Source organism: Homalodisca vitripennis, chromosome 2, assembly GCF_021130785.1.
Source record: "Homalodisca vitripennis isolate AUS2020 chromosome 2, UT_GWSS_2.1, whole genome shotgun sequence".
Lineage (NCBI taxonomy): Eukaryota > Metazoa > Arthropoda > Insecta > Hemiptera > Cicadellidae > Homalodisca > Homalodisca vitripennis.
Genome location: NC_060208.1, coordinates 44,177,710 through 44,200,393, shown reverse-complemented (window position 1 = coordinate 44,200,393; position 22,684 = coordinate 44,177,710). Strand labels below are relative to the sequence as shown.

Below are 22,684 nucleotides of genomic sequence, written 5' to 3'. Positions count from 1 at the left end.
CAATGTGTGGGCACACGAGTTTAGAAATTTGGTTGTACGAGTTTACAGTAATAGGTTATAAAACAAAACTAATTCACTGTAAAAACAATAAGGTTGGTGCAAAATAAAGACAAAGAATTTCTCTTCTTTATGTTTTATTGGTAGCTTGGTACGCACCACATCATGGTTTTTTAAACCAAACCAGGCAAATATGTTGTTTTGACAATGTAGACCAGTAAAACTTGAGCAAAAAAGTCTGCAAAACAAATTGATTACACTTTAAAATCTCCTCTATCCATTGGTACCAAAAACATTGAGTCATTTATATTTAAGAGTTGTTTTATTATGATAGAACTTACCCACATATGACATGTGGGTACATCAGATTATGAAGGTGATCGTGGTCACATCCTTTCTAAAATATAAAAAATATATATTAATAGAGTTCTAAAACAGTAGTAAGGTAGTTTATACTGTAGAATAGCTTAGAATTTTTAATTTGTAGAACAATTTCACAGTCATTAATAGAAAAGAACAAATATACTCTCTTTAGTTTGAATTAAGTCATATGTTTAGAAGTCATATATTGAACTCCCAGGAAATTTGCTCTGAATTGTTTCCATCATTTTGTAGGCACTGTTAAACAACGGGCAAGCAAAGTGCCTCAACTTCCGCAACATCTTTGGGCATACACCACTGCATGTTGCGTGTAAGGCAGACAAGACTGACTGTGTGCAGACATTGCTGGCCAAGGGGGCTGACGTTAACATCCCGGCTACACAAGGACAGACGAGCTCGTTCCCTCCTAGCTATGTGGGTGACTTCATGCAGGGCAACACCAAGAAACTATACATACAGGTGATTATCTCTACACGTGGTCGTTTCCTACGTTTTATATGTAATTGTGTCACATTGTTTAAAAATTATTGGATAAAATCCTAAAATAGTAGTTTGCACTGTTTTCTACCTAACCATATTGTTGTGATGATTATTGTTTCTGTAATTAGTTTATCTATTGTCTTAGACAAATTTTGTGACTGTAGTTTGTGAACATTTTATGAAAAATTAATAGACTGTGAATATTAAACTGTGTTTTCTTAAAAAAAGATTTGATCAAATAAGCCATCAATGATGAGGTATTGTGTTGAATGACATGTTGATAGCTGTATTTGTATTACAAAAAGTATATCTTTTATAGTTTTATTCAATGTTAGAAGAACTGAAGCCCTAAACTGTCAACAATTTGATGGAAAGCAGACAGGTGTCTGTGCTGAAGATTTATGTTGGAAAACTCATAAACACATTTTTGCATTGACTTATGCCTTTGTTAACTCACAGTAGATACATTTAAACATAGGTCAATATTTCCCTGTTTTTTCCCCAAGTTATTGGGACTGACAAAAATTAGCATTTAAATTGGAAAATTAAATACATATAATAATAATTGAATTATTATTATATATATTAATTTTACACTGAATAGAGTTAGTTTTTGTCTATGTGCTCTAACACCTATTTACTGTTTGTTTAACATTAATATTTTGATACAATCAAGTAATTATTGATAGTTAATTGATAAATATTTAATTGATAATTTTCAAATCAGTTGGCGTTAAAAGAAATCAAAATTTCTATCTCATATTAAACCTCAAAAGAACTAAAGTAAATAAAAAAATGTTGCACATATATTGGCAAGAATCTGTGACAGCAAAATTTACGCATTTAGGAATAATCACTGTTTTTGGACCAGTTAACTTCTTAAATTCAGTACTTAAATATTAGTCTTTGGTACATTTACATTACTTTCTGAACTATACTCCAAACTTGCCTTCTATAATGCGTAACATCAATGTTTTTCATAATCTCCTTTGTACATTTGGACTAAATACCAATCATGGAAGACTAATTTATTGAGTAATGTTTTGGAACAAAATTGAAAACCGTTCTACTGCATTCATAAAGCAAAAATGGATTTGAACAAACTTTGAGCATGTGCGTTGTAGCCATACACTATGTATGTAGTGAATAATCAAAGCAAGTAATCGTCTCATGTTTGTTCACTAGAACCTGTTTAGCGGATTATTAAACTTAATAAAACTACTTGAAAGGAACCTCGGTAAGTATTCAAATTCAAATTCAAATTCAAATTCAAATTCAAATTCAAATATCTTTATTACATGAACATTAAGGTACAGTAATTTTGTCAAGTTTTACAATAGAATATAAAGTAAGATATACATATACATATAAGAGAGAAGTTTATACAGCTTCTTTGAACTCTTCTATGTTGTAGATTGTCTTCTTAAGAAGGAAATTTTTAAGTGGTTCCCTTTAGTGCATTTCCAGTTAGACTTTGTAAGTTCTCCGGTAGATAGATTTCTAAATTTTCTTCCTGCATAGGATGGTTTTTTCTCAAAAAGTGCTTGTTCTATGCTGAGGCCAGTATATATCTAGAGGCGTGGCGGGTAGGGTAGTTGTGACATCTCCAAGGGTTTGCAGATTGAGTCGGGAAACATGTATGATAGATTCATAAATATAAAGAGCTGGTACAGTGAGTATCCCCAAGAGTTTGGAATGCTTCTCTGCAGCTTTGTTGAGGCTCAAGATTGGCAAGGGATCTAATTGCTCTTTTTTGCAGTATCAGAATCTTATTCAGATTTCCATTAGAAGTACCCCCAGATGATTAAGCCATATCTTATATGAGACTCAACAAGCGCATAGTACGCAGCCTTAGCATGCTGCTTGAGTACAAACTGTTTTGATATACGTTTCATAACGTAAATTTCCAGTGTCATATCTTGTTGGAGATAGTGTTTACAAGTTCAGTCCACGAAAGTCCACTGTCAAGTGTTAAGCCCAGAAAAATTTGACTTGGTTGAGGACAGTTATATCTGGGACATCTGCAGGTATTACTTTTTTCTTGCTAAAGTGCACTTGTGTTGTCTTTTCAGTATTTAATGCCAGGTCATTTGATTACACTATACTTAACAGCTCCTTGTAAAGCTGTTAGTGAGTTAGTAGATTAGTTCTTCCGTACTTAGAGTCATTTTTAACAAGGAGTGTAGTGTCATCTGCATACATTATACAGTCAGTACTATAGTTTTCAATAAAAGCTGGGAAGTCATTGGTGAATAGTATAAAAAGTATGGGGCCGAGCACGGGATCCTTGAGGGACTCCTCTTGTTAGTGGTTTTTGAGTTGATATAATATGAGCTAGTAAGGGCCAAGATTTGGTATCCTGGACCTCCACAACTTGAGATCTTCCTTGTAAGTAGCTTATGAACCACATGTTCTCTTACCTCTTATACCAAGAAGTTTTGAGCTTTTCGGAAATAAGAATCGTGTCCCAGGCAGTCGAAGGCCTTGCTATAGTCAATGAAAAGAGCTGTTACATACTTTTCTTCATCAATACTGTCAATAATTGATTCAACCAGGCTTATGATTGCAGAAATTGTAGATTTGCCCTTTTGAAATCCATGCTGGTTATCAGCTATTAAATTATGGTGTTTTAAGGTAAACCATCAGCCTGTTCAGCACAAGTTTCATCTATAACTTTTGAGAAAGTCGATATCAGTGAGATGGGCCTATAGTTTTGGGGCTCCTGATTTTAGTAGTCCTTTTTTGTGCTTTGCATAGACTTTAGAAACTTTGAGCTTGTAGGGAAGTGGCCTTGGGCAAAAGACTTTGTTGACTATGGCTGCGAGAGGATGGGAGAATTTCTTGCGCACAGTATTTAACAATTTTTGAAGAGTATTCATCTAAACCACTGGATGATTTATTTTTAAGATTCTGAATTACCTTTTGTACTTCTATCCAGGTTGTAGGTGTTAGTTTAAATGTTTGTATCGGAGGAGTGTGTAAGAGATTCTGGTCCTCATCTATTCTGTCAGTTGGTAGTAAATTATTTTGTTCTATTGTGATATCTGCTATTTGGGTGAAATAGGTGTTGAGGTTTTCAGCTACTTCCTCTGGGGTCATCTATAGTTTATATTGTTAATGTTAAGCTTAGGGCATGTTTGACCTAGTCTTATTGCTAAGTCCTCTCACTATTTATAACACTCCATAGTGCTTTTGTTGTGTTGTCAGAGTTTTGTATTATATTGAAGGTTAACTTGTTGACGCAGCAATTTTAGCTTTTGGTCATAAAATTTCTTTCTATTTCACCATTTTCTTCTTTGTCTCTAGTGTTTCCTGTTGTTTCATAAATATTTAAGAGCTCGTATATATGAGGCTTTCATCTCTGCACACTCTGAGTCGTTAGTTAATGTGATGGCTTACTGCCAACTTTGGTTTTGCTTTTCCTCTTTGGACAAGGCGATGTCTAGGGCAATGCTGAGTATCTCGTTGAAGTTGTTGTAGGCTGTTTCATCTTCTGCGTCTTCAGCATTGTTGACAATGTCCAGTTCTTAATGGATAGTAAAGATTTGAGATTTTCCCAGATTTTGTTTGCCTAGTTTGCGCTTAAGACTGATGGATGTATTTTTGTCATGAATAAAGTCCACACTACAAAGCTGGCCCTGTATGATCAGAGAGACCCAGTTTGTAAGATGGTTGCAGCAACTTTTTCTTCTGATATACTAGTACATATGCAGTCTATAGAGGTGTTTGTTTCAGCTGTGACACGGAGTTGCAGGGAGCTGCAAAGTCTTCTCATAATTTTGCATGGTCAGTTCATCATTAAACATTACACTGCCAGGATTGTTACTTCTAAAGACTGTCAATATTTATGTCACCCATCTAGTAAGAACAATTTGTTATGAGCTTGGTTATGGTCTAGAATGTTAGATAAGGCGTCCAGGCTATTTCTTATTGTTTCCTGCCGGGGGCTCGGTATACTCCTAAAACATAGATTTGCTTCCCACTTAGCGTGATACGTATCAGTGCTGCCTCAAAGAGGAGTTCCTCACAGAAGTTATTTATTTCAATAGCCTCTGTGTTTACTTGTAAGATTGTCTTTACAGTAAATAGCTGTACCCCCTAGTCTATGCTGAGTTCTGCTAAATTCGGATATAAGAGTATAACCATGTAATTTTGTATTAAGGATTTCATTTTGGCAAAGACCATGCTCAGTTAGAACTACAATGCTGGGGGATGTCTCATTAAGCAGGTGGTTGAGTCTATTTACTTTGCCAGATAGCCCTCTTATGTTTTGGTGCAGCATCGCTGTCAGGCAGTGGTTTTCCCCTGCTGTTGTATGACCTAAAAAAAAGATTTCTCTTTGTCGGCAATAATTGGTGATCCCTGGGCAGTTTGATTGTCAGAGCTCGCTGGTGGTCTCGTTGTAGAAGGGAAGTATGGGGAGTGGAGAAGTTTGTTGTGACTTTTGTAGGATGTATGGAGAAATTTAAGTTTATTTTCTTGTAATTGTCAATGTTAGTTTATGAAGAATTCCTCATATGTTGCATTTCCTAGTTTCAGTGCTGTCTCACCGGTGGGCCTTTACACCCTTGTTAAAGGGAGTAGTGTTTGTAAAGAGGTGATCTGCTGGGCGGGTTTTGACTAGGGTGGAGTTGGGGCTTGATCTTATTTCCTAGTGAAAAACTGTTGTATGTTTTTTACAGTTTTTCCTGGTATTTAGATGCCCTGAGAGAAGCACTAAAAAATGGTTTTAGTCTTGATGTTAGGCAGTGAAGATTCAGAGCTTCTGCAGTCGAGTTCTTATACGATGTAGTCCTGGTTTTGGTCATGGAGGTTCAGTGTTTTTAAAAATCGCAGATTTGGCTGACTTCTGCGGCATCGAGTTACAGTGAGTCCTGGTTTTGGTCAGTGGAAGTTCAGTGTTTTTATCGCAGATTTGGCTGACTTCTGCGGTCTCGAGTTGAGGTGAGTCCTGGGTTTTGGTCAGTGGATAGTTCAGTGTTTTTATCGCAGATTTGGCTGTCTTCTGCGGGTCGAGTTGAGGTGAGTCCTGGTTTTGGTCAGTGGAAGTTCAGTGTTTTTATCGCAGATTTGGCTGACTTCTGCGGTCGAGTTGAGGTGAGTCCTGGTTTTGGTCAGTGCGGGAAGTTCAGTGTTTTTATCGCAGATTTGGCTGACTTCTGCGGTCGAGTTGTCATAAGATGTCGCATGAATACAAGGTTTTGTGTGGAATATGTAAAGTCAGCTGATGCTCCAATTGATCCTGGCGAACCTTTAGCTCAGCTAATTGGAGCAGGATTGAACGAGGGATGACTCATACTGTTTGTGTCAGTAGAGAGGGTTTGTGTTTCTGAGTCTCTAACTAAGGGTTTGTTAAGAATTGGACGTCAACTAATATATGAGTTTTTTGGCTGGTTTATAAGGGTCCGTCTAAACGAGAGCCATTTCTTTTTCATAATTATGAATAATCCGTTCTTTCTCAGTGTCTTGATCTAGGTATAAAAGTTCGAGTTCATTACGTAATTCCTTTTCTTTCAAGAGCTGCAGTTCAAGTTGCCTTATGGTATCACCCAAGAGAAATGGTTCTATCTAATTAACGCTTCTTTTTCCTTCTCCAGTTCTTCAATCTGAGCTTCGAAATTCATCTTAACAAAATCGGTTGATTCAGTACATATGTTTAGCTAGTTCAGAGTTTTTTAAGGTAATTTCAAACAAGTCCTGCTTAAGCTTACTATTTTTCAGCAAGGAGAGCGGAACCTACCTCTGCTGCCAAAGTAAGTGACGTTTCAAGGTCAGTGTCACAAATGTTTTTAATAGTTTTAATTTTATTCTCAACACATATTCAACTGTGTCTGGACTGTGAGGTGGGCCACAATCAATGGTCAGTACACTGCTGTCTAAGTTATCCTGCTGGGTTGACATTGAGGTACTGTGGTCTACTTGTTCCATCGAGTGATCATTATCTAAACATTAAAATCCCGCTTGCTCTGCTTCTAATAGAGCTTTGTTAAAAATGTTATTCCTAAAATTGTCCGGTTGTGAGATGCCAAAACTATGAAGAGTGTTCAGAGTTAGGAGAAAAGGCTAGATTCCTTTACTTCCGAAGTTGTATTTTCGCCAAAAATGATATTTTGAACTTTAATGGTTTATTTTTCTTTTCTGATAACTTGAAGGATTTTTAGCTGGCCAGTGTCTATATCCTTTTTTATTTTTTGCAAAAACAATGTCTCCTAACTTAAAATTGTGCACTTGTCATATTTGGTAAATTCGCTAAATTTATTTGATTATTAGTAATATAATTTTGACAGTGTCCAACTATGCAGTGTAATGCTTCCAATGAAAAGGTCAGTGATGGGATTTGCACAGCTGGCAGTGTCAGCAGTTAACCCACTTGTTGGCAGTTGATCTGTTTGCTGACTGCTGACGGCTTTGTCAGTGTGAATGTGATATGTTCAGCACTGACTGCACTACTTCCAGTTGTCACCATATGGTACCAGACAGTTCTCAATATATTGTTATTAATTTAATCAGAGTGTCCCCTTAGTCAGTAGTGAGTTGTTAAATGTGCTAAATATACATATATATATATATATTGACTATATATATATATATATATACATTGTATTGTCTTAGTATACCGTTAGTATACAATGCTAACGGTTCCCCAGTAAAACTAATTGCATTACCCAGCAGGGATCACTTCTGGCTGGTTTATACCTACCAGTTGAATCCACCACTGGGCACAGCAAAAACTGATGTGCCACTTCAATCTGGGCAACCTTATGATGTCCAGTAGCGGCACATCACTAACCGCAAATGTTGAGATTCTGGGGTTCATGGACAATTCGATAGGTCTAGTCTACTGTGGGAGACTGTTGGAGTTGGTGGGGTTTGTTCCCTAACCTCAGAGGTTCTTGTTAACCCATTGCGGATCAACGACGTGAGGGTGACGCGGAGCGAGGCGTGGACCAAAAGCACAATGACGTGACCCTCACGCAGATGACGTGGTACGGATGACTCATTTGTTTTGAACGCTTATCGCTGTTATAAGCCTCAGAGATATTTATAGTCTGTTTTCCTGGACTGGCTTCCTATCTTATCTCTGGTACTCGTCCACAAATACTCCCCTCGTTATCGGACAATAACGTTATTATTTGCGACAAATAGTTTGTCTAAGACGTACAGTCGTGGCGTTCGATTTTCCTTTGCCTCGTGTGCGTGTACGTAAATAAAATGGGTGACAATTTACGATCATCTGAATTAGATAGACTATTATTAGAAATTGGAAGTGTAGAAAGTGATATCGATAGTGTTATTGAGGATGGAGACGGTTCTATCACGCGTATTTGTCCACGTTTTCATAATTACGCGGATACTAATGTTGACAGTGACGAGCGGGCTATCACACTAAAATCCACTACTAAGACAAAAGACAGTCTCAATACAGTGTAAATATTAGATTAGTTGTTTCTTGAAGTGACAGTATTATTACAACATTTTTTTATTGTGTAAAACATTTGATCCGTCCTACATCAAGCAGCTACAACACGCAAAAAACGTTAGTAAAAATGTTACGTACCTGTATTTTTACATTTTTTTTAGTATAATATACTTGTTTAATATGATCTGTATAATGTTTATATAACGTAAATAACAACATAAACAAACAAAACATGTATAATTAGCGAGCGCGCTAAGCAGGCAGGTAGGCGTGCAAACACTGCGGGTGCTGCGTTGTAATACGGATTAATTCGTACTCTAAGGCCCGCGCGCGCGCGCCGTTTTCACGATCCGCAATGGGTTAACCTCAACTAGGGTGTACCACCCCCTGCCTACTTTGACTGGAGAGGCTAGTTCAGAGCTGGCCTCCCCTTCTTCCGGGGAGACATGACTTTGAGATGTAGTGCCCTAATTCTTCCTCATGGATCTCGATAGGAGGTGGCCCCTACTCCCTAACCTAGCCTATCCTGAATATCCTGTCACTCCGGAAGCAGCGCAAAGATTCCTACAGGACTAAGTGCAATTTATAAGCTTCTTGTCCTAAGAGAACTAGATACACATCAATAGTTAAAGAGGTATCTAATATAATTTCAATGTATCCCTTCATTTGAAGGAAATACTGTAATGTATAAAAACCAGTAACTACTTAAGTTTACTAACAGTAATCATAGACTAAAATTGTGTGAAAAATCATGTAATTTGGAATTAATTGTTTAAATACTACTCAACAGTACATAAAAATCAAGATTAAACTTAAATTTTACAAAATAAGAACAAATTTTCATAGTTAGGGTAGGTGTACAAAGCCCACCCGACTGCAAGACTTTTGGTACTTATTGTTAATTAAAACATATTTTTTGTATACTATCTGTATTTACTAAAAGAGTAGTATTTTAACAATGTGCAATAAATAAAATGTAAACAATCCATTCTAAACAGGAGTGTTTGTTCTATAACATTGAAATGATCAGCTGATATAAATAATCTGTTTGGGTAAAAAAACCGAGCTAAATGAAATAAATAAAACATTATAGAAATGACAAAACGACTTGTCGTCTATCTAGTTTTTATTTGTCTTAACCCTCTAAGTGGCAAGCGCCGTCTGAGACGTATGATTAACGCCGCCGCAAAGTGGCAAGCGCCGTCACAGCCATCGCTTCACATTTAAGACTGTTGCTCCGCCACCGTCCATTATTTTTAGGCCTAGTTTGAACTATCGTATTCTCCATGAAATTTCCTATACATATCATATAGTATAGTGTATATTCATGTTACTAATGTTTGCTGGCTAAAATGAATCCAACGGTTTTCGTTTGACCTGGCGGCAGACGATAGAACAGCTGTCTACTCGTCTCGTCACTGTTTTGTTTGGCGACTTTGTGTACTGTTATTGTCAGTATATTATTGTTTATCGCGTTGTATGTGTTACCGGTAAATGTTTAGGTTATTCGTTCGTCATGGAAAATGTTGGGGTACTTTGGGATTATATCGACCACACCAGTATGAGGAACACAAACATATCAATTTATAGAAAAAAAAACATTATAGAACGAAAAAGCAAACTCTTCAATTACAAACTTACAATGAATATAAATTGTTAATGGGTTTCCTGTGACGCCCAGAAAGCAGCAATATCAAGGATGAGTGAGTCTAGTGGATTTCCGCCTTCAGCAGCAACTGCCGACCGCCACGCATATTTTAGATGTAGGCAACTAGTCATGATCTTGTAAAAAACGAATGGCCCCCTCTTCGCTCCTGGGTAAATCCCAAATTCTCATAGTGTCACCCATCACTAATCTATTACACACAGTAAAACACGGAAGTACAACAAAGCGACGCACTCGACAGACACTTAACACCATGTTAAAGGGTTAAAGTGAGCTGCTGTTTCAGGACATGAAATTTGGAGGGACTCCTCTGCATTGGTCCTGTTCCCGCGAGGTTATGGAGCAACTTGTCGACTGCAACTGTGACATCAATGTGCTCAACTTCCAAAAACGCACAGCTCTTCATGTAATGGTAGGTCAGAACTTGCTAAATTATTAGAGATATTTGTTATCGGTTTTACAAATGATCTTCATAGTACTGATAGGATTAAAGTGTGAAATTAAGCGATATTGATACTCAATACTACTTCTGTGTATTGATACAGACCTAATACAACACCGTATAGAAAATGGGAAACAAAAGAGTTTACCTTTTGTGTCCAGGTAAATAATTTTGACTTTCTTAAAAACTGCTAACCAGGTTTATTTAAGTTTGTTATAAACCGCTTTTGAAGTGGGTAATTTTTTTGGTGATAGGTCTTTTACACTAGTAATCGTTGACTCTATGACCCTTTTTGAGAAAATAATAAATAAGACGGGGTCCTTTAGTCTACAGGTCGTTGAGACAATGACCCTATTTTGATAATTAAGATATTCTACGTAGGTTCGTTGTTACAATGAAAAGATGAGATACCTTAACCTAAATAAATGGAAAATCGTTCTTCCTTAGACTTTTTTTGTGAGGTCACTTGAAATCAGTAGTTTTAAAACACATCCCACTGGTGTCCAAGACTTGAAAAACAGGATCACTGCTGAGTGCAGACGCTTAACCAGAGAAACTTTTAGAAAGGTTAGGCAAGAACTTGAAAATAGGTAATTTTTTTGCTTGGACAACAATGGCTACCAATTTGAACATTTGATTTTAAGTTTACAAATGATTTACAACAGTATTCAGTGAGTAATTTTGGTGTTATTAGCAGTATTACAGTAGTTTGTAGACTAATAACTATTGTGTAAGAAATTACATTATTCACAAGGTATTAATTGCCATTTCAACATTTTTGCTTTGGGTAGGGGGGCATGGGGGTGGGTAGTTAAAGTATGTACAGAAGATTACTTTATATTAACATTAGGTTCCATGTTTTTAGTGAATCCATACTGTACTGACAATCAATCTTCGCCAGAAATCCTATGTTTCCCGCCATAGCATTATTAGTTATATACTGGCTAAGCTGGTCTGTAACTCAATCTCTATCTGGTTATCAATATAAACGAGCAATATCTACAATTAATAATAATATATTTTAATATGTTTTTTTTTCTCAAACCACCTTGAACTAATGTCAAGCGTAAAGTTAATTCATAATTAATTTAGTAATATGTAATCTGTAGATACATACATACATACTACGAGCATTATTATAATACGTGTTTAGTATGCAAATTTTGATTAAAATAGCCCATTTTGTAGGTACCATGATTATACATAATTTCAGTGATTATAACGAACAACTTATTATAATTACAAGGCAGGAGTACACAGCACCACTTGTCACGTATTAGGCTTTGCTGAAGTTGCATGATACATTTTAAGTCTATAGTCATTTCATTCTTGAGACATTCTATGGACAGACAGGCAGATGATCATACAGCAATAGCAGTGTAAAAATTGACGCTATAAGTCAGTTCATTCTCGATATATTGCGTGATCATACAGAAATTAAACTTTTTCAGTCCTTCTCAGTTGAGTGGCTTTGGCACTCTGGCAATAGAATTCGTCATAGTGCGTGTTTGGAGGTGTAATTGTCAATATCTACAGCTGGTGTTATAATTTTTTTGCAAATTTTCATTTTAACTGTAAATTGAACGTCGGCTAATGTTTGATTAACCATTTAATAATACATAGAAATCTCTACCTGTTTCTGACACCAGGTTGTTGATTGTATGAACCATTTTCTACTTTTCCCATTTAATTTATATTTGGGCCGTTGATACAAAGATCCGCAGTGTAAACGGCCCAATTAAATGAATTAGATAAAAATATAGAAAAAGGGTTGTTGTGGCAACGAACTCATTTGTAGTTTTATCCTTATATTTTTATATGGGTCTTTTGTATTACAAAGAAAATATGTTTTGTACTGCATATGTTTTAGTTAAATATTTTTAAATTAACTTGTAAAGTAGGCACAGTTTTGAATGTAAGAAACATGTTTCATTTTTGTTATCTACATTTATTTACAAAACACCAAATGTTCATGATTTTTTACTAGTAGACAAAGGAACTGATAATAAAAAAAAAACTAACAATTTATATTATTAACAACATTCCACAAACAAGGCTAACATAAATGTACATCACACAAAATAAATGCCAAAAATAAAAGAATTGTGTATACATATACAAGTAAGTGACCATTCATTTTAAAGGTCTTGATAAAATAAGAAGAACAGTGGAAACTAGAGCTTTCTATCTCAACCCAGTACGAAATGGCAGCTCATTAAAATTAATTAAGTTAGAAGCATGGATGGATCCTGCTCAACCTTTAATGGACAAAGATAGAACAATGAAACACAGGATACCCCTCTAGGATACTCTAGAAAACCACCTCTAGGTGCTTGCATATGAAAAATTAATCAATTTTCTTATTAAATTGATATGTATTGTGTGCAATAGGTGATGCGAAATAGACTTGAATGTGTGGTGGCACTTCTGAGCAGACATGCAGATGCAGATATTCCTGATGAAGATGGCAACACTGCTCTCCACCTGGCAGTCACAGTAAAGAATATCTCAATTATCCAAGCTCTCATTGTGTTTGGAGCTGATCTCGCTTATGTGTGAGTATTGTGATTAAGGAGAGTGAACATCGTCAATGTGAAGGAAAATTCTTAAAATTAAGTTGACAAAATTAGGTAATTTCTTTTTATCTAAATCATAAGAAATATATAAAAATATTTGTACGAAAAAATGTATTTTTGAAGATATAATTCAACAATTTTTACTTATTTAATTTTTTAATCGTTATAATTGTTCTAGTAGGAGAAATTATTGATAAAAATGCTTAGTATGAATTTAAATTATTATTAGTAATTATTTTAATTATAATTTGTATTACAGTAGTTAATACCCAGCTGATTAAGTTGTCTGCTGATGTAAACAAGCTAGTCGTGCCACTGTCAATCGGTTTCTGTGTATCTTTCTAATAAAATTTTGTTTTGACCTTGAATTTGTTGTAAATATATTGATAAAGTGTAATTAATTAATGTAGCCAGTTCAGACCTCATTTTCATGTGAAAATATGTGAATTTCGTTACATTGGATTTAGTTGCTATCATATAGTGTTGAAACAATGTATGAATGGAAAGAATTGGAGGGTTTCAGGCATTTTTCATAGTTTATAAAAATTATAACACTACGTTTCAAGGATTGAAATATTTATGATTATTTATTAATAGTTTATATTTAATTATTGCACTCAATAATTATTTTTACTTTAAATGGCAGTCCATTACCAAATTTAAAGTTTTTTTAACATTTTAGGGTATTTTTACACTTGAACAAGAGGATAGATTTCAATTCTCTAAAGTCTCAATGAACATTTCTTGATATGAAGGACAGTAAAAACAAATTCAGGGAGGAAAACGAAGTTGTTAACATTGTTAGTGAAAAAGTAAAGTTCACATTTAGATTTGTATGGTGATGTTATATGAATTAAATTAATATCACAATTTAGAATGATGGGAAGTTACTCGTGACTGAGTTTTGAGCTGCCTCAATATTAACCAATATCTACAAAATTAAGTGACATAGCCAATTTTAACACACACACACACACACACACACACACACACACACACACAGTGTGTGTCCATTGGCGTTTTAGTGTTTTACTCTTAACCTCCTTTGACATATTAAATTTAAAAAGATTGAAATGCAAGTGTTTGCAAAAATTTGCCAAATATTTGTTTTTAATGCATTAGATGTTTGTTGGATATCATGAAATAGGTTATAACAAGCTATTTTTGTAACAAATACCATAGAATCTCAATTATCCAAACTAAATCGGCCGCGGCAAGATCGGATAAGCAAAAAGGTCGGATAACATGGAAAATTATAAAAACGTTGAAATTGTGTCGGCAGACATGTCCGCAGATTGGTTGGATCGTGTATGGGGGCTTTTAATTTTATTTGCACATCAAAATGCATTTAGAGCAAAGTAATCCAACACGTTTTACAGTAGGTGAAACTAAACTTAAGTTTGGGTAAAAAAGTTTGTGATTGTCTTTTTCTGGCCTCCAATTCTCGCAGTCTCCTCAGAAGTAAAACCTCGGTAGAGAATGTTTCCTCTGGCTGCTCTGCATACTTTAACACTATTTCTAAAGCTTTGTGTCATTCGAAGTGTGAAACGTTATGTGCACTTTCCTCCAACATCATATTCTCTTCATCATCTTCTCCTTTTTCGTTTGCCATTTTATAGTATAGTAATTATATTAAGTGATAAATGAGACGTTGGTATCTCAACCAAATTGAGGGGTTTGCTTTTACTCCTCTCAGATTGCACAGCTGATGAGTGAGTGTGAGTGTGAGTGATTACCTCTGGTAGTGATGCTGGATTTTAAGTGAAGTTTAAATCAAATATTTCAGGTGGTATTACAACAATAATATGTACTCAGAAAACATTTAAGTGTTTGTAATATATTTTATAGATATTTTAGTTTAATTTATGGTGGAGAAAACATAATCTAATTATTGCTTTGAGTTTTGTTTTATTTTAGTAAAGAGTGCAGTAAAAAGAAATTATATTCTAAAATTTTACCCAAAATAAAAGACTATTAGTTCTTATTGCAATACGTATTGAAATAAATTATCATAAACTGAAATATAAACTTAATGGAAACCTAGGCCTACAGTGATTGCATAGTGATGGTTGTACTTACTTGGTTTTATAATCTAAATATTGCATGCACTTTTTGATAAGAAGAATAATATTAATCTGGATCATTCAAAGCAGGTTATTTGATATTTGTGCCAGTTTTCTTCTACTTAAACAATAACTTGTATGTCAGCCATGAACGGACAGGTTTTGAACTGAAAGACACAGTCAGCTCACATCTCTTATCAGTTATTGATAGCTAAACTGGTATAGTGAAAGATTCATATCATTGGGTTCATGAGATCTATTCCCAATGGCAGTATAATTTTTTGCATGAAATTATTTTAATAATTAAACAAATAATTGGACTAACTACATTAGCCTGCTAAATTTTACAAGAAAAAAATTATAGCCTATATGTATATATTTATTTGAATTAATAATTTATATTTTTGTAAACTTAATTATTGGAACTTCAGTATGGACATTCATGGATTCATGTGAAACAATAGCTTCAGAGGAAGTAGAAAACTTTGCAATTTAACTGTATAGTGAATTTAACAAAATAACTGAAGAATGTGATCCATTGTTTTTAGTAATGTATTTCAATTAATAACAGACACGCTTCAAAAATTTGACAGAAGTGTTTTGAAAATAAATCACTTCAAGAAAATCTGTCATTGCTTAATCTAGAAAAAGAGGACATTCTCATACAACTGGATGAAACAAGAATAAGTGCACAAAAAGAGATAAACCATTGTGGAAATTACAGGAAGAAGTTGATTTATTAAAACTGGACTCAAGAGAAAATTGTTTGGCAGAATGAAAAGAAAAAAATCAAAAGAAAAATTAGATATAAGAAAACAGCTAATACTGGAGAGAAATAAACGATAAGTCTTTTTGGAACAAAATGAAAAATATGAAACTAAATATCAAAACCTTGAACATCTATATACTGAACTAATGCTGGATCATAGAAACCTGATTAAAATCACAAAACTGCCTGAGGAGTATTTAAAATCATTCTCTGGTTCTCGAAAAGAAGACCTACCTGATAAGTCAGAGGATAGTTTCTGTGAAGTTGTCAGAAAAGGTAAATACATGAATTTAAAGTCATTAAGTGAGTGGCCAAATTTTCCATATACTCCCATTACACTTGACAGTAAATATGAAATTCTATTAACCAAGAAATTTGAAGAATGTGTAAACCATACAGAAGTCAACATATTAAGAAGTAGATTCAAAAACAAAAATGATGCTCAACAAATTAAAAATACTATCACTAAAACTAGTGCAAAACATACTAAATTTGTTGCACAAAATGAAAATAAGAGTGTTAATTTTATACCGATAAAAATACATATTTTTCCTGATAGTAATGGTGGAGATCTCTATGAAATTGTACAACCATGTTCCAAAATCTGATGTGTTTGTTAATGTCTGTCCTGGAGCTCCAATGACCTACATCATGAAGAATGCTGCTGACATCTGTGCAGACCTGACTGACAAGGATGTGGCTGTTATAATCGGAGGAGCGAATGATATGAACCAAGTTGCCTACAGAAATCGTTGAGCTGCTCAGGTTATTCCTAGGCAGATTCATAAATTTTTTCAGAAAAATAACCACACCAATTTTGTAGTTGTTCCAATGCTTCCAAGATATGACCTAGGAAGGACACATATCATTAATAAAGAGATCACAATTTCAAACAAGAAACTCAAAGAAATAACCAGTTTTGGTGTTACTGATAATACTGCGCTTAGAAAATAGCATTTTACTCGTCATGGAATGCACCTAAATAAGATGGGGAAAAGATTACTTGCCAGAACAATAGGCCAGGCTATTGGTTCCCTAACATCAAAGGTTCCTTCAGGAACATCTGCAGATCCTCCGGCTTTGGATAGTAGTGAGAGTGGCCAGCAGACACCCCCACGAGGTTACATAAAAGGCCCATCTGTGACTGAGATCAGGCAAAGTATTTTTAACCCTTTAAGCGTCATGAAAAACTGAACCTGATCTTTGATTAAGTTACAATTTTAAAATAATTTCCAATGTGTAAAGTTAAATTTATTTTTGTTTCTGTATGTCAAAATAGAGTTATTTAATGGTAAATAAAATTTGTTTAGCCCTTTTTGGATTTCCTAGGCTAATTTTTTAACTTTTGAAAATATTGTAGAATAGCAGTATAGTTGTCACTAATTTTTTTATCATTTATTCAGTAAGTAGGGGAATGAAACACAGTTTTACAGATAAACATATACTATATTACAAAGTAATAAAATTAGAAAAATACAAAAGTAGACAAAGAGTGTTTATTTGGTTGCGGGCTGTGACAACTGGCATTCCGCGTGTCTCCCGCAAGCCACTGTTATCGCGTGGACTTTGAACCTTCATATCGCTCGGCAACCTGTAGGACGGGCTAGCGGGGCTTAAATTATGTTTGTTGCTTTCTGAGAACATCCTTATGACCGTAGTAAAATATGGAAAAGTTTGGGGTTGACCAAGTAATTGCTCAGAATTACCAAATCTTCAAATTCCGAATCGTCTGGATTCGCCATTACACACGAATAATGGTAAAAAAAACACTAAATACACACTGGACACTGCTGTATATAATATTAATAATTTACTTTAAAAAGAATAGGACACAACAGAAAATTAGCGATAACCGAAATACATGTGCGTGTACCGGACGCTTCTCACTAACTAACTGGCTAGATGCCTTGACGGGAGCTCCCGCCAATGACTTTTAGAAAGGCGCGGGGCCACACCCACTAGACAGTGTTTGGCAAATTAGAAGCCACTGCCACTCCCATTGTAATAGAATTCGAGGCAGGGCAACCCGTCTGTATGTCGCATGACTACTAGAACCATCTAGCGGCAAAATATTCAACTAACATAGCAGTAAGAAAATGAAGAATGCAAAAACGCGGATCCACAGCAATAACGTTTTGAGTTTGTAGTGGCCCTCCGCGGATCTGCGTCAATAACGCTGGAAAGGTTAAGATAACTCCACAGGAGCATACCACCAGTTCTCTTTCAACTTTGAACAGTTGTTGCAGTTGCAAGATTACACTCTTCCCAAGGCAGACTATCAGGCCCACTTCTAGATAGATTAGTTTGGGCTCCACAGGAGCATACCACCAGTTCTCTTTCAACTTTGAACAGTTGTTGCAGTTGCAAGATTACACTCTTCCCAAGGCAGACTATCAGGCCCACTTCTAGATAGATTAGTTTGGGCTCCACAGGAGCATACCACCAGTTCTCTTTCAACTTTGAACAGTTGTTGCAGTTGCAAGATTACACTCTTCTCAAGGCAGACTATCAGGCCCACTTCTAGATAGATTAGTTTGGGAGAATTGCAAACTTTTATTTACATAAATTAAATTTTGTATAAATAGCAATAGCTGAATTTTATTTCAATAAACATTGAATCACAAAAAGTACTTGCTCTGCCGGGACTCGAACCCAGATCTCTCACTTGCTAGTTGAATGTGCTACCATTACACCACACAGCCCTTACTTTTTATAATTAAATTATTTTGTTCCGATCATATGTTAGTTTGGTTATTTAAACGCATATGTGACAGATACGGCCAAATACAAAATAATTGAATCGTAAAAAGTAAGGGCTCTGTGGTGTAATGGTAGCACATTCACCCAGCAAGTTGAGAGATCCGGGTTCGAGTCCTGGCGGAGCAAGTGCTTTTTGTGATTCAATGTTTATTGAAATTATATATATATATATATTATCCTTTTTTAGAACGACATTATGTTGACATTATGTTGATATATTAACGGATTGTATGAAGTCTTTTTCCTGTATCGTTATAAGAAGCCTCTGCGTATTTATTTTTTTTTTTTACAACCAACTCTCTTAAAAAAATCTGCTAAAATAAAATTTTTTCATACTAGTGTTACGCATGAGGCAGTGATCACCAATCTGAAAGCAGCTGTTTTTTTTTTTTTTTTTTTTTTTTTTTTTTGCCATACTATTAGTTGTTGTTAAAAAAATATTAGTACAGTAAAAATATGGTACAAAGAGTGTTGGAAGATGAGAGTGGATTATTCAGTGAGTGATTCGAGTGAGAGTGTAAAGTCTTCTAGTTTTGTACAGTTTTTAGTTACATGTGAAAAAATCAAGCTTTTTCCAAAACCAATAATAAAACTTTATTTTTGTTGAATTATTCTAATTTTTTTTATAAACGTTTTTATGTGAACTTTAAAAGAGATGTACTCAATTTAAAATGAGAGGAATTTTTCACTTGTCATATCTTTTACATCAAACTGGAAAGTTCTTCTTAAACTATTATGTAAGTAATTTTTGCTTTTTTTGCTATGCATATTTGATAAATTTATTTTATGTTTTTATGAACAAAACAAAATATAAGTAACCATTTTAATCAGTAAATAATGACACCGTGATAGTTTTTGCAAACAGCTAAATATTTCCAAATATAGCCTGGTTCTTTTTGCATTTATATATGGAGTTATACCTGACATTTCTTGCATAGTTCTAGGGATAATGTCTGGCACTGAAAGGGTTAAATAAACTTCTTAATTCTTTGAAAAGAGTGAAAATTCAAGACTGAGAAAAATGAATAGACTCTTAATAATGAGCATTCAATATTGAATTAAGTAAATACTAAATGAAGAATTTCTTGATTTGGAAAGCAGAGGATTAAAAGGTGAAATCAAGGTTAGAACAGAAATTTAGAGTAGGAAGAAAATAAGATGGTAATAATCATTAAAATAAACATTTACATACCTTGTTAATCTCAAGTATGTATAATAATATAGGTTATTGGTTGGGTGTTATGACCATGGAACAAAATTCCTATATCCGAGATCTGTTGCAGAATAATTTGGAACAAATTATTATTTATCTAGAACGCTGAGCCTTTTTTTGGTATGCATCGTTTTTTTATTGTAATAAGATTCTGTGACTGTACAGGAACAACTTAGGTATGACAGCTAGACACCTGGCAGCCCAGGATCAGGATTCAACTAATCAGCGTATCCTATACCTACTGCACGCAGTAGGTGCACCCCGCTGTGAGATTGACACACACGGCTGTACTGATGGCTGCATAAGGGATGGCATTTACAATGGCCTTCCACCCCCCATCCCACAATCAGCGAAGGTGGCGTAACTTCAATAAATCTTTATCTGTGTTTATGTTTTAAATAGATCTTCAAATAAATGATAGTACTCACCCTATAATTACATTTTCATTGCTAAGGTTCACTATTGAGTGCCTCAAGGCTGCATTATTGAGCAATTTTTGTTTCAGCATTCTGAAATTTATGGATGAATAATAATTTCGGACATTTTCCATTTTTATATGTTAAAAAAATATAGACTAAGTTTTTTTCCAGACATTTGTCTTCATTTAGGTGCTAAAAAAGACTTCAAATTATTACAAAATATTACAAAGATTTTAAAATATGTGGTGATAAAATCTCCAGAGTCTAAATTTGACAACAGAATATATTTTATATGAAATTAGTTTGTCGAATCATATATAATTATGGCTTATGTCATGGGAATTTAATGACACACATTAATAATGTAATCATGCATAGTTCTTTCACATGACTCTGAATAGAATATGGCTAATGAAGATGATGACCTCTTGAAGGTAATGAGGCCTGACCGGTGCGTTCTTTATGACCCTGTCAAACAATGTCAGCCATAGCGCTCTGTAGCTGACATTTCCAATAAGTAATGACAGAAGATAATAAGAAAATGAGATATAAGAAAATAAGAAAATGACAGCCATTAGTAAGCACCAACTTCCGCTTTTGTGGTAGTAGATGAACAGGAGTAGCAGTTTTCTTGGTGTTTTCATCAGCAGTCCTTTTAACAAGAATAGGAATTTTCCTTCCTTCTCACCTCAGACATTTTAGTTTAAAAAAGTTATTTAAAAACATGTATCTCAACAATTTTTATTAATCACATTAGCATATTAAATCCTCGGTTTTATACTAAAATTCAATCTTATGTAAAAATAATGTAGAGTTGTGGAGTATTTGAAAGCTCAATATAAACCTTCAGTTACCTCTGCCCTAGATTTTTCTGAAATATCTAATTTTAAAATTGTCAGGTAACATAACATTTACTGACTATTTCAATATACACTCATTTTCTGATGTATGCCTATTTGTTCTATTTGTATGCATAATACTGATGTTACACTGTAATATTTCTACTCTTGACAGACTCGTGCTATAATGAAGTGTTTGGAGTGTGTGGCGAGTCATGGTACAAGCAATAACGTGCGCGGTGGTCGCGTGTTGTGTCTGGACGGCGGAGGGATACGTGGCCTCGTACTGATTATCATCTTGTTGCACTTGGAGGCTGAAGTTAATCAACCCATAATCCATTGCTTTGACTGGGTTGCCGGCACCTCCACTGGAGCAATCTTGGCACTCGCATTGGCTGCAGGTATTACAGTTTTTTTCAAATACATGGGCTTATTTGTTTAGAAGATTGGTTTATTCTCAATTTTTTAATTGCTGGATTCAAAGTGGTAATGAATTCAGTATTGCAAAGTCTCCATGTCTCAAATTTATATACACAAAAGAAAAATTGTCATATAATATCTAACAGTAATATTTTTGTGCTAAAATACTATAAAATAGTACACAATACGTGTACTACTTTCTTTGTAACTTTGTAACTTTCTTTGTAAAAGTACTATACAAGGAATACCCTTTGTATTATACGAATACCCTTGAGTAGCAATCATCCTGTCAAGTATGGCAGTTTACCAGTTTCTATGTTATCGTATTACATCTCTGGGGGAAGATTTACCAGTTACAAGCTTTTGCAACAATGATATGGTCAGGAGTTCATATGCAAGAGGATCATAATATTAATCTAGGTAAAATACATTTATTGTAATGATAGTAAGAGTATTTAATTAGAGAACAACATAGTAAATAAAACTTAATCTTGAAAAGTTTGAAAAATAATACTCCTATGTATGAGGGTTCCATCTCAAAAAGGTATTGGCGGTGTGGCGGATGAAGCTTGAGGTCATGTGTTGTATGGGTGTAGTTCATGATGTCTTAGCTTTTGAGTGGTGACTGTATGTAGAATGTTTGCATGGATATAAAGAGAGGTTGTTGTAAGAATCTTTAACTGTTTATAGGGTTCCCAGCAGCTGTCTTGTTGGTGTAGTTCTGTTAGACATCTTATTGCTCTTTTTTGTTGGATAAGAATCTTTCCCGTATTGGACGATGTAAGTCCTCTCCAAGCCACTATGTTGTATATCAGGTGTATTTCAAAAAGAGGAAAATTGGCAAATTTGGCTTTGCCCTGAGTGCTTTTATTCTATTTTACTCCAGCTTAATCAATCAATCAATTTCTTTTTTTTTCTTTTTACAGAATTAAAAATCACAATATTGTTAACTTCAGAAAGTTACATAGTAAAATAAAATAAATTATCTTGATATACAATGGAATCAATTGTCATTCTAAAACTCTGCTAGGATGTAGTAGGGTTGTTTTTCAACCATTTGCTGGGCTCCATCTTCAGGTACTGTCCTGTCATTCTTCCCAGTTGTTCTGGAAGATTATGTAGTCTGTAGCCAATGTAGATTGGTTGTCTTTGATACAGAGTGAAGCGATGTTGAGTTGTAGCGAAGAATGAAGCCTGTCTGGTGTGATAGCTGTGGATGTTGCTGTTGTGTGGTGGATT

The 22,684-nt window shown here is 34.7% G+C and overlaps 1 protein-coding gene across 5 annotated transcripts in view; it reads left to right on the top strand.

The window, feature by feature from the left end:
* Nucleotides 1–22,684, top strand: part of LOC124353870 (85/88 kDa calcium-independent phospholipase A2) — a 99,222-nt gene that overhangs the window by 21,193 nt on the left and 55,345 nt on the right. For all 5 annotated transcript variants that reach the window (XM_046803907.1, XM_046803909.1, XM_046803905.1 and 2 more), the window contains exons 5-9: nucleotides 613–837; nucleotides 10,231–10,356; nucleotides 12,778–12,941; nucleotides 19,933–20,122; nucleotides 21,201–21,426. In XM_046803907.1, the coding sequence (XP_046659863.1) occupies nucleotides 613–837; nucleotides 10,231–10,356; nucleotides 12,778–12,941; nucleotides 19,933–20,122; nucleotides 21,201–21,426 (931 nt within the window). The remainder of the gene's footprint in view (nucleotides 1–612; nucleotides 838–10,230; nucleotides 10,357–12,777; nucleotides 12,942–19,932; nucleotides 20,123–21,200; nucleotides 21,427–22,684) is intronic.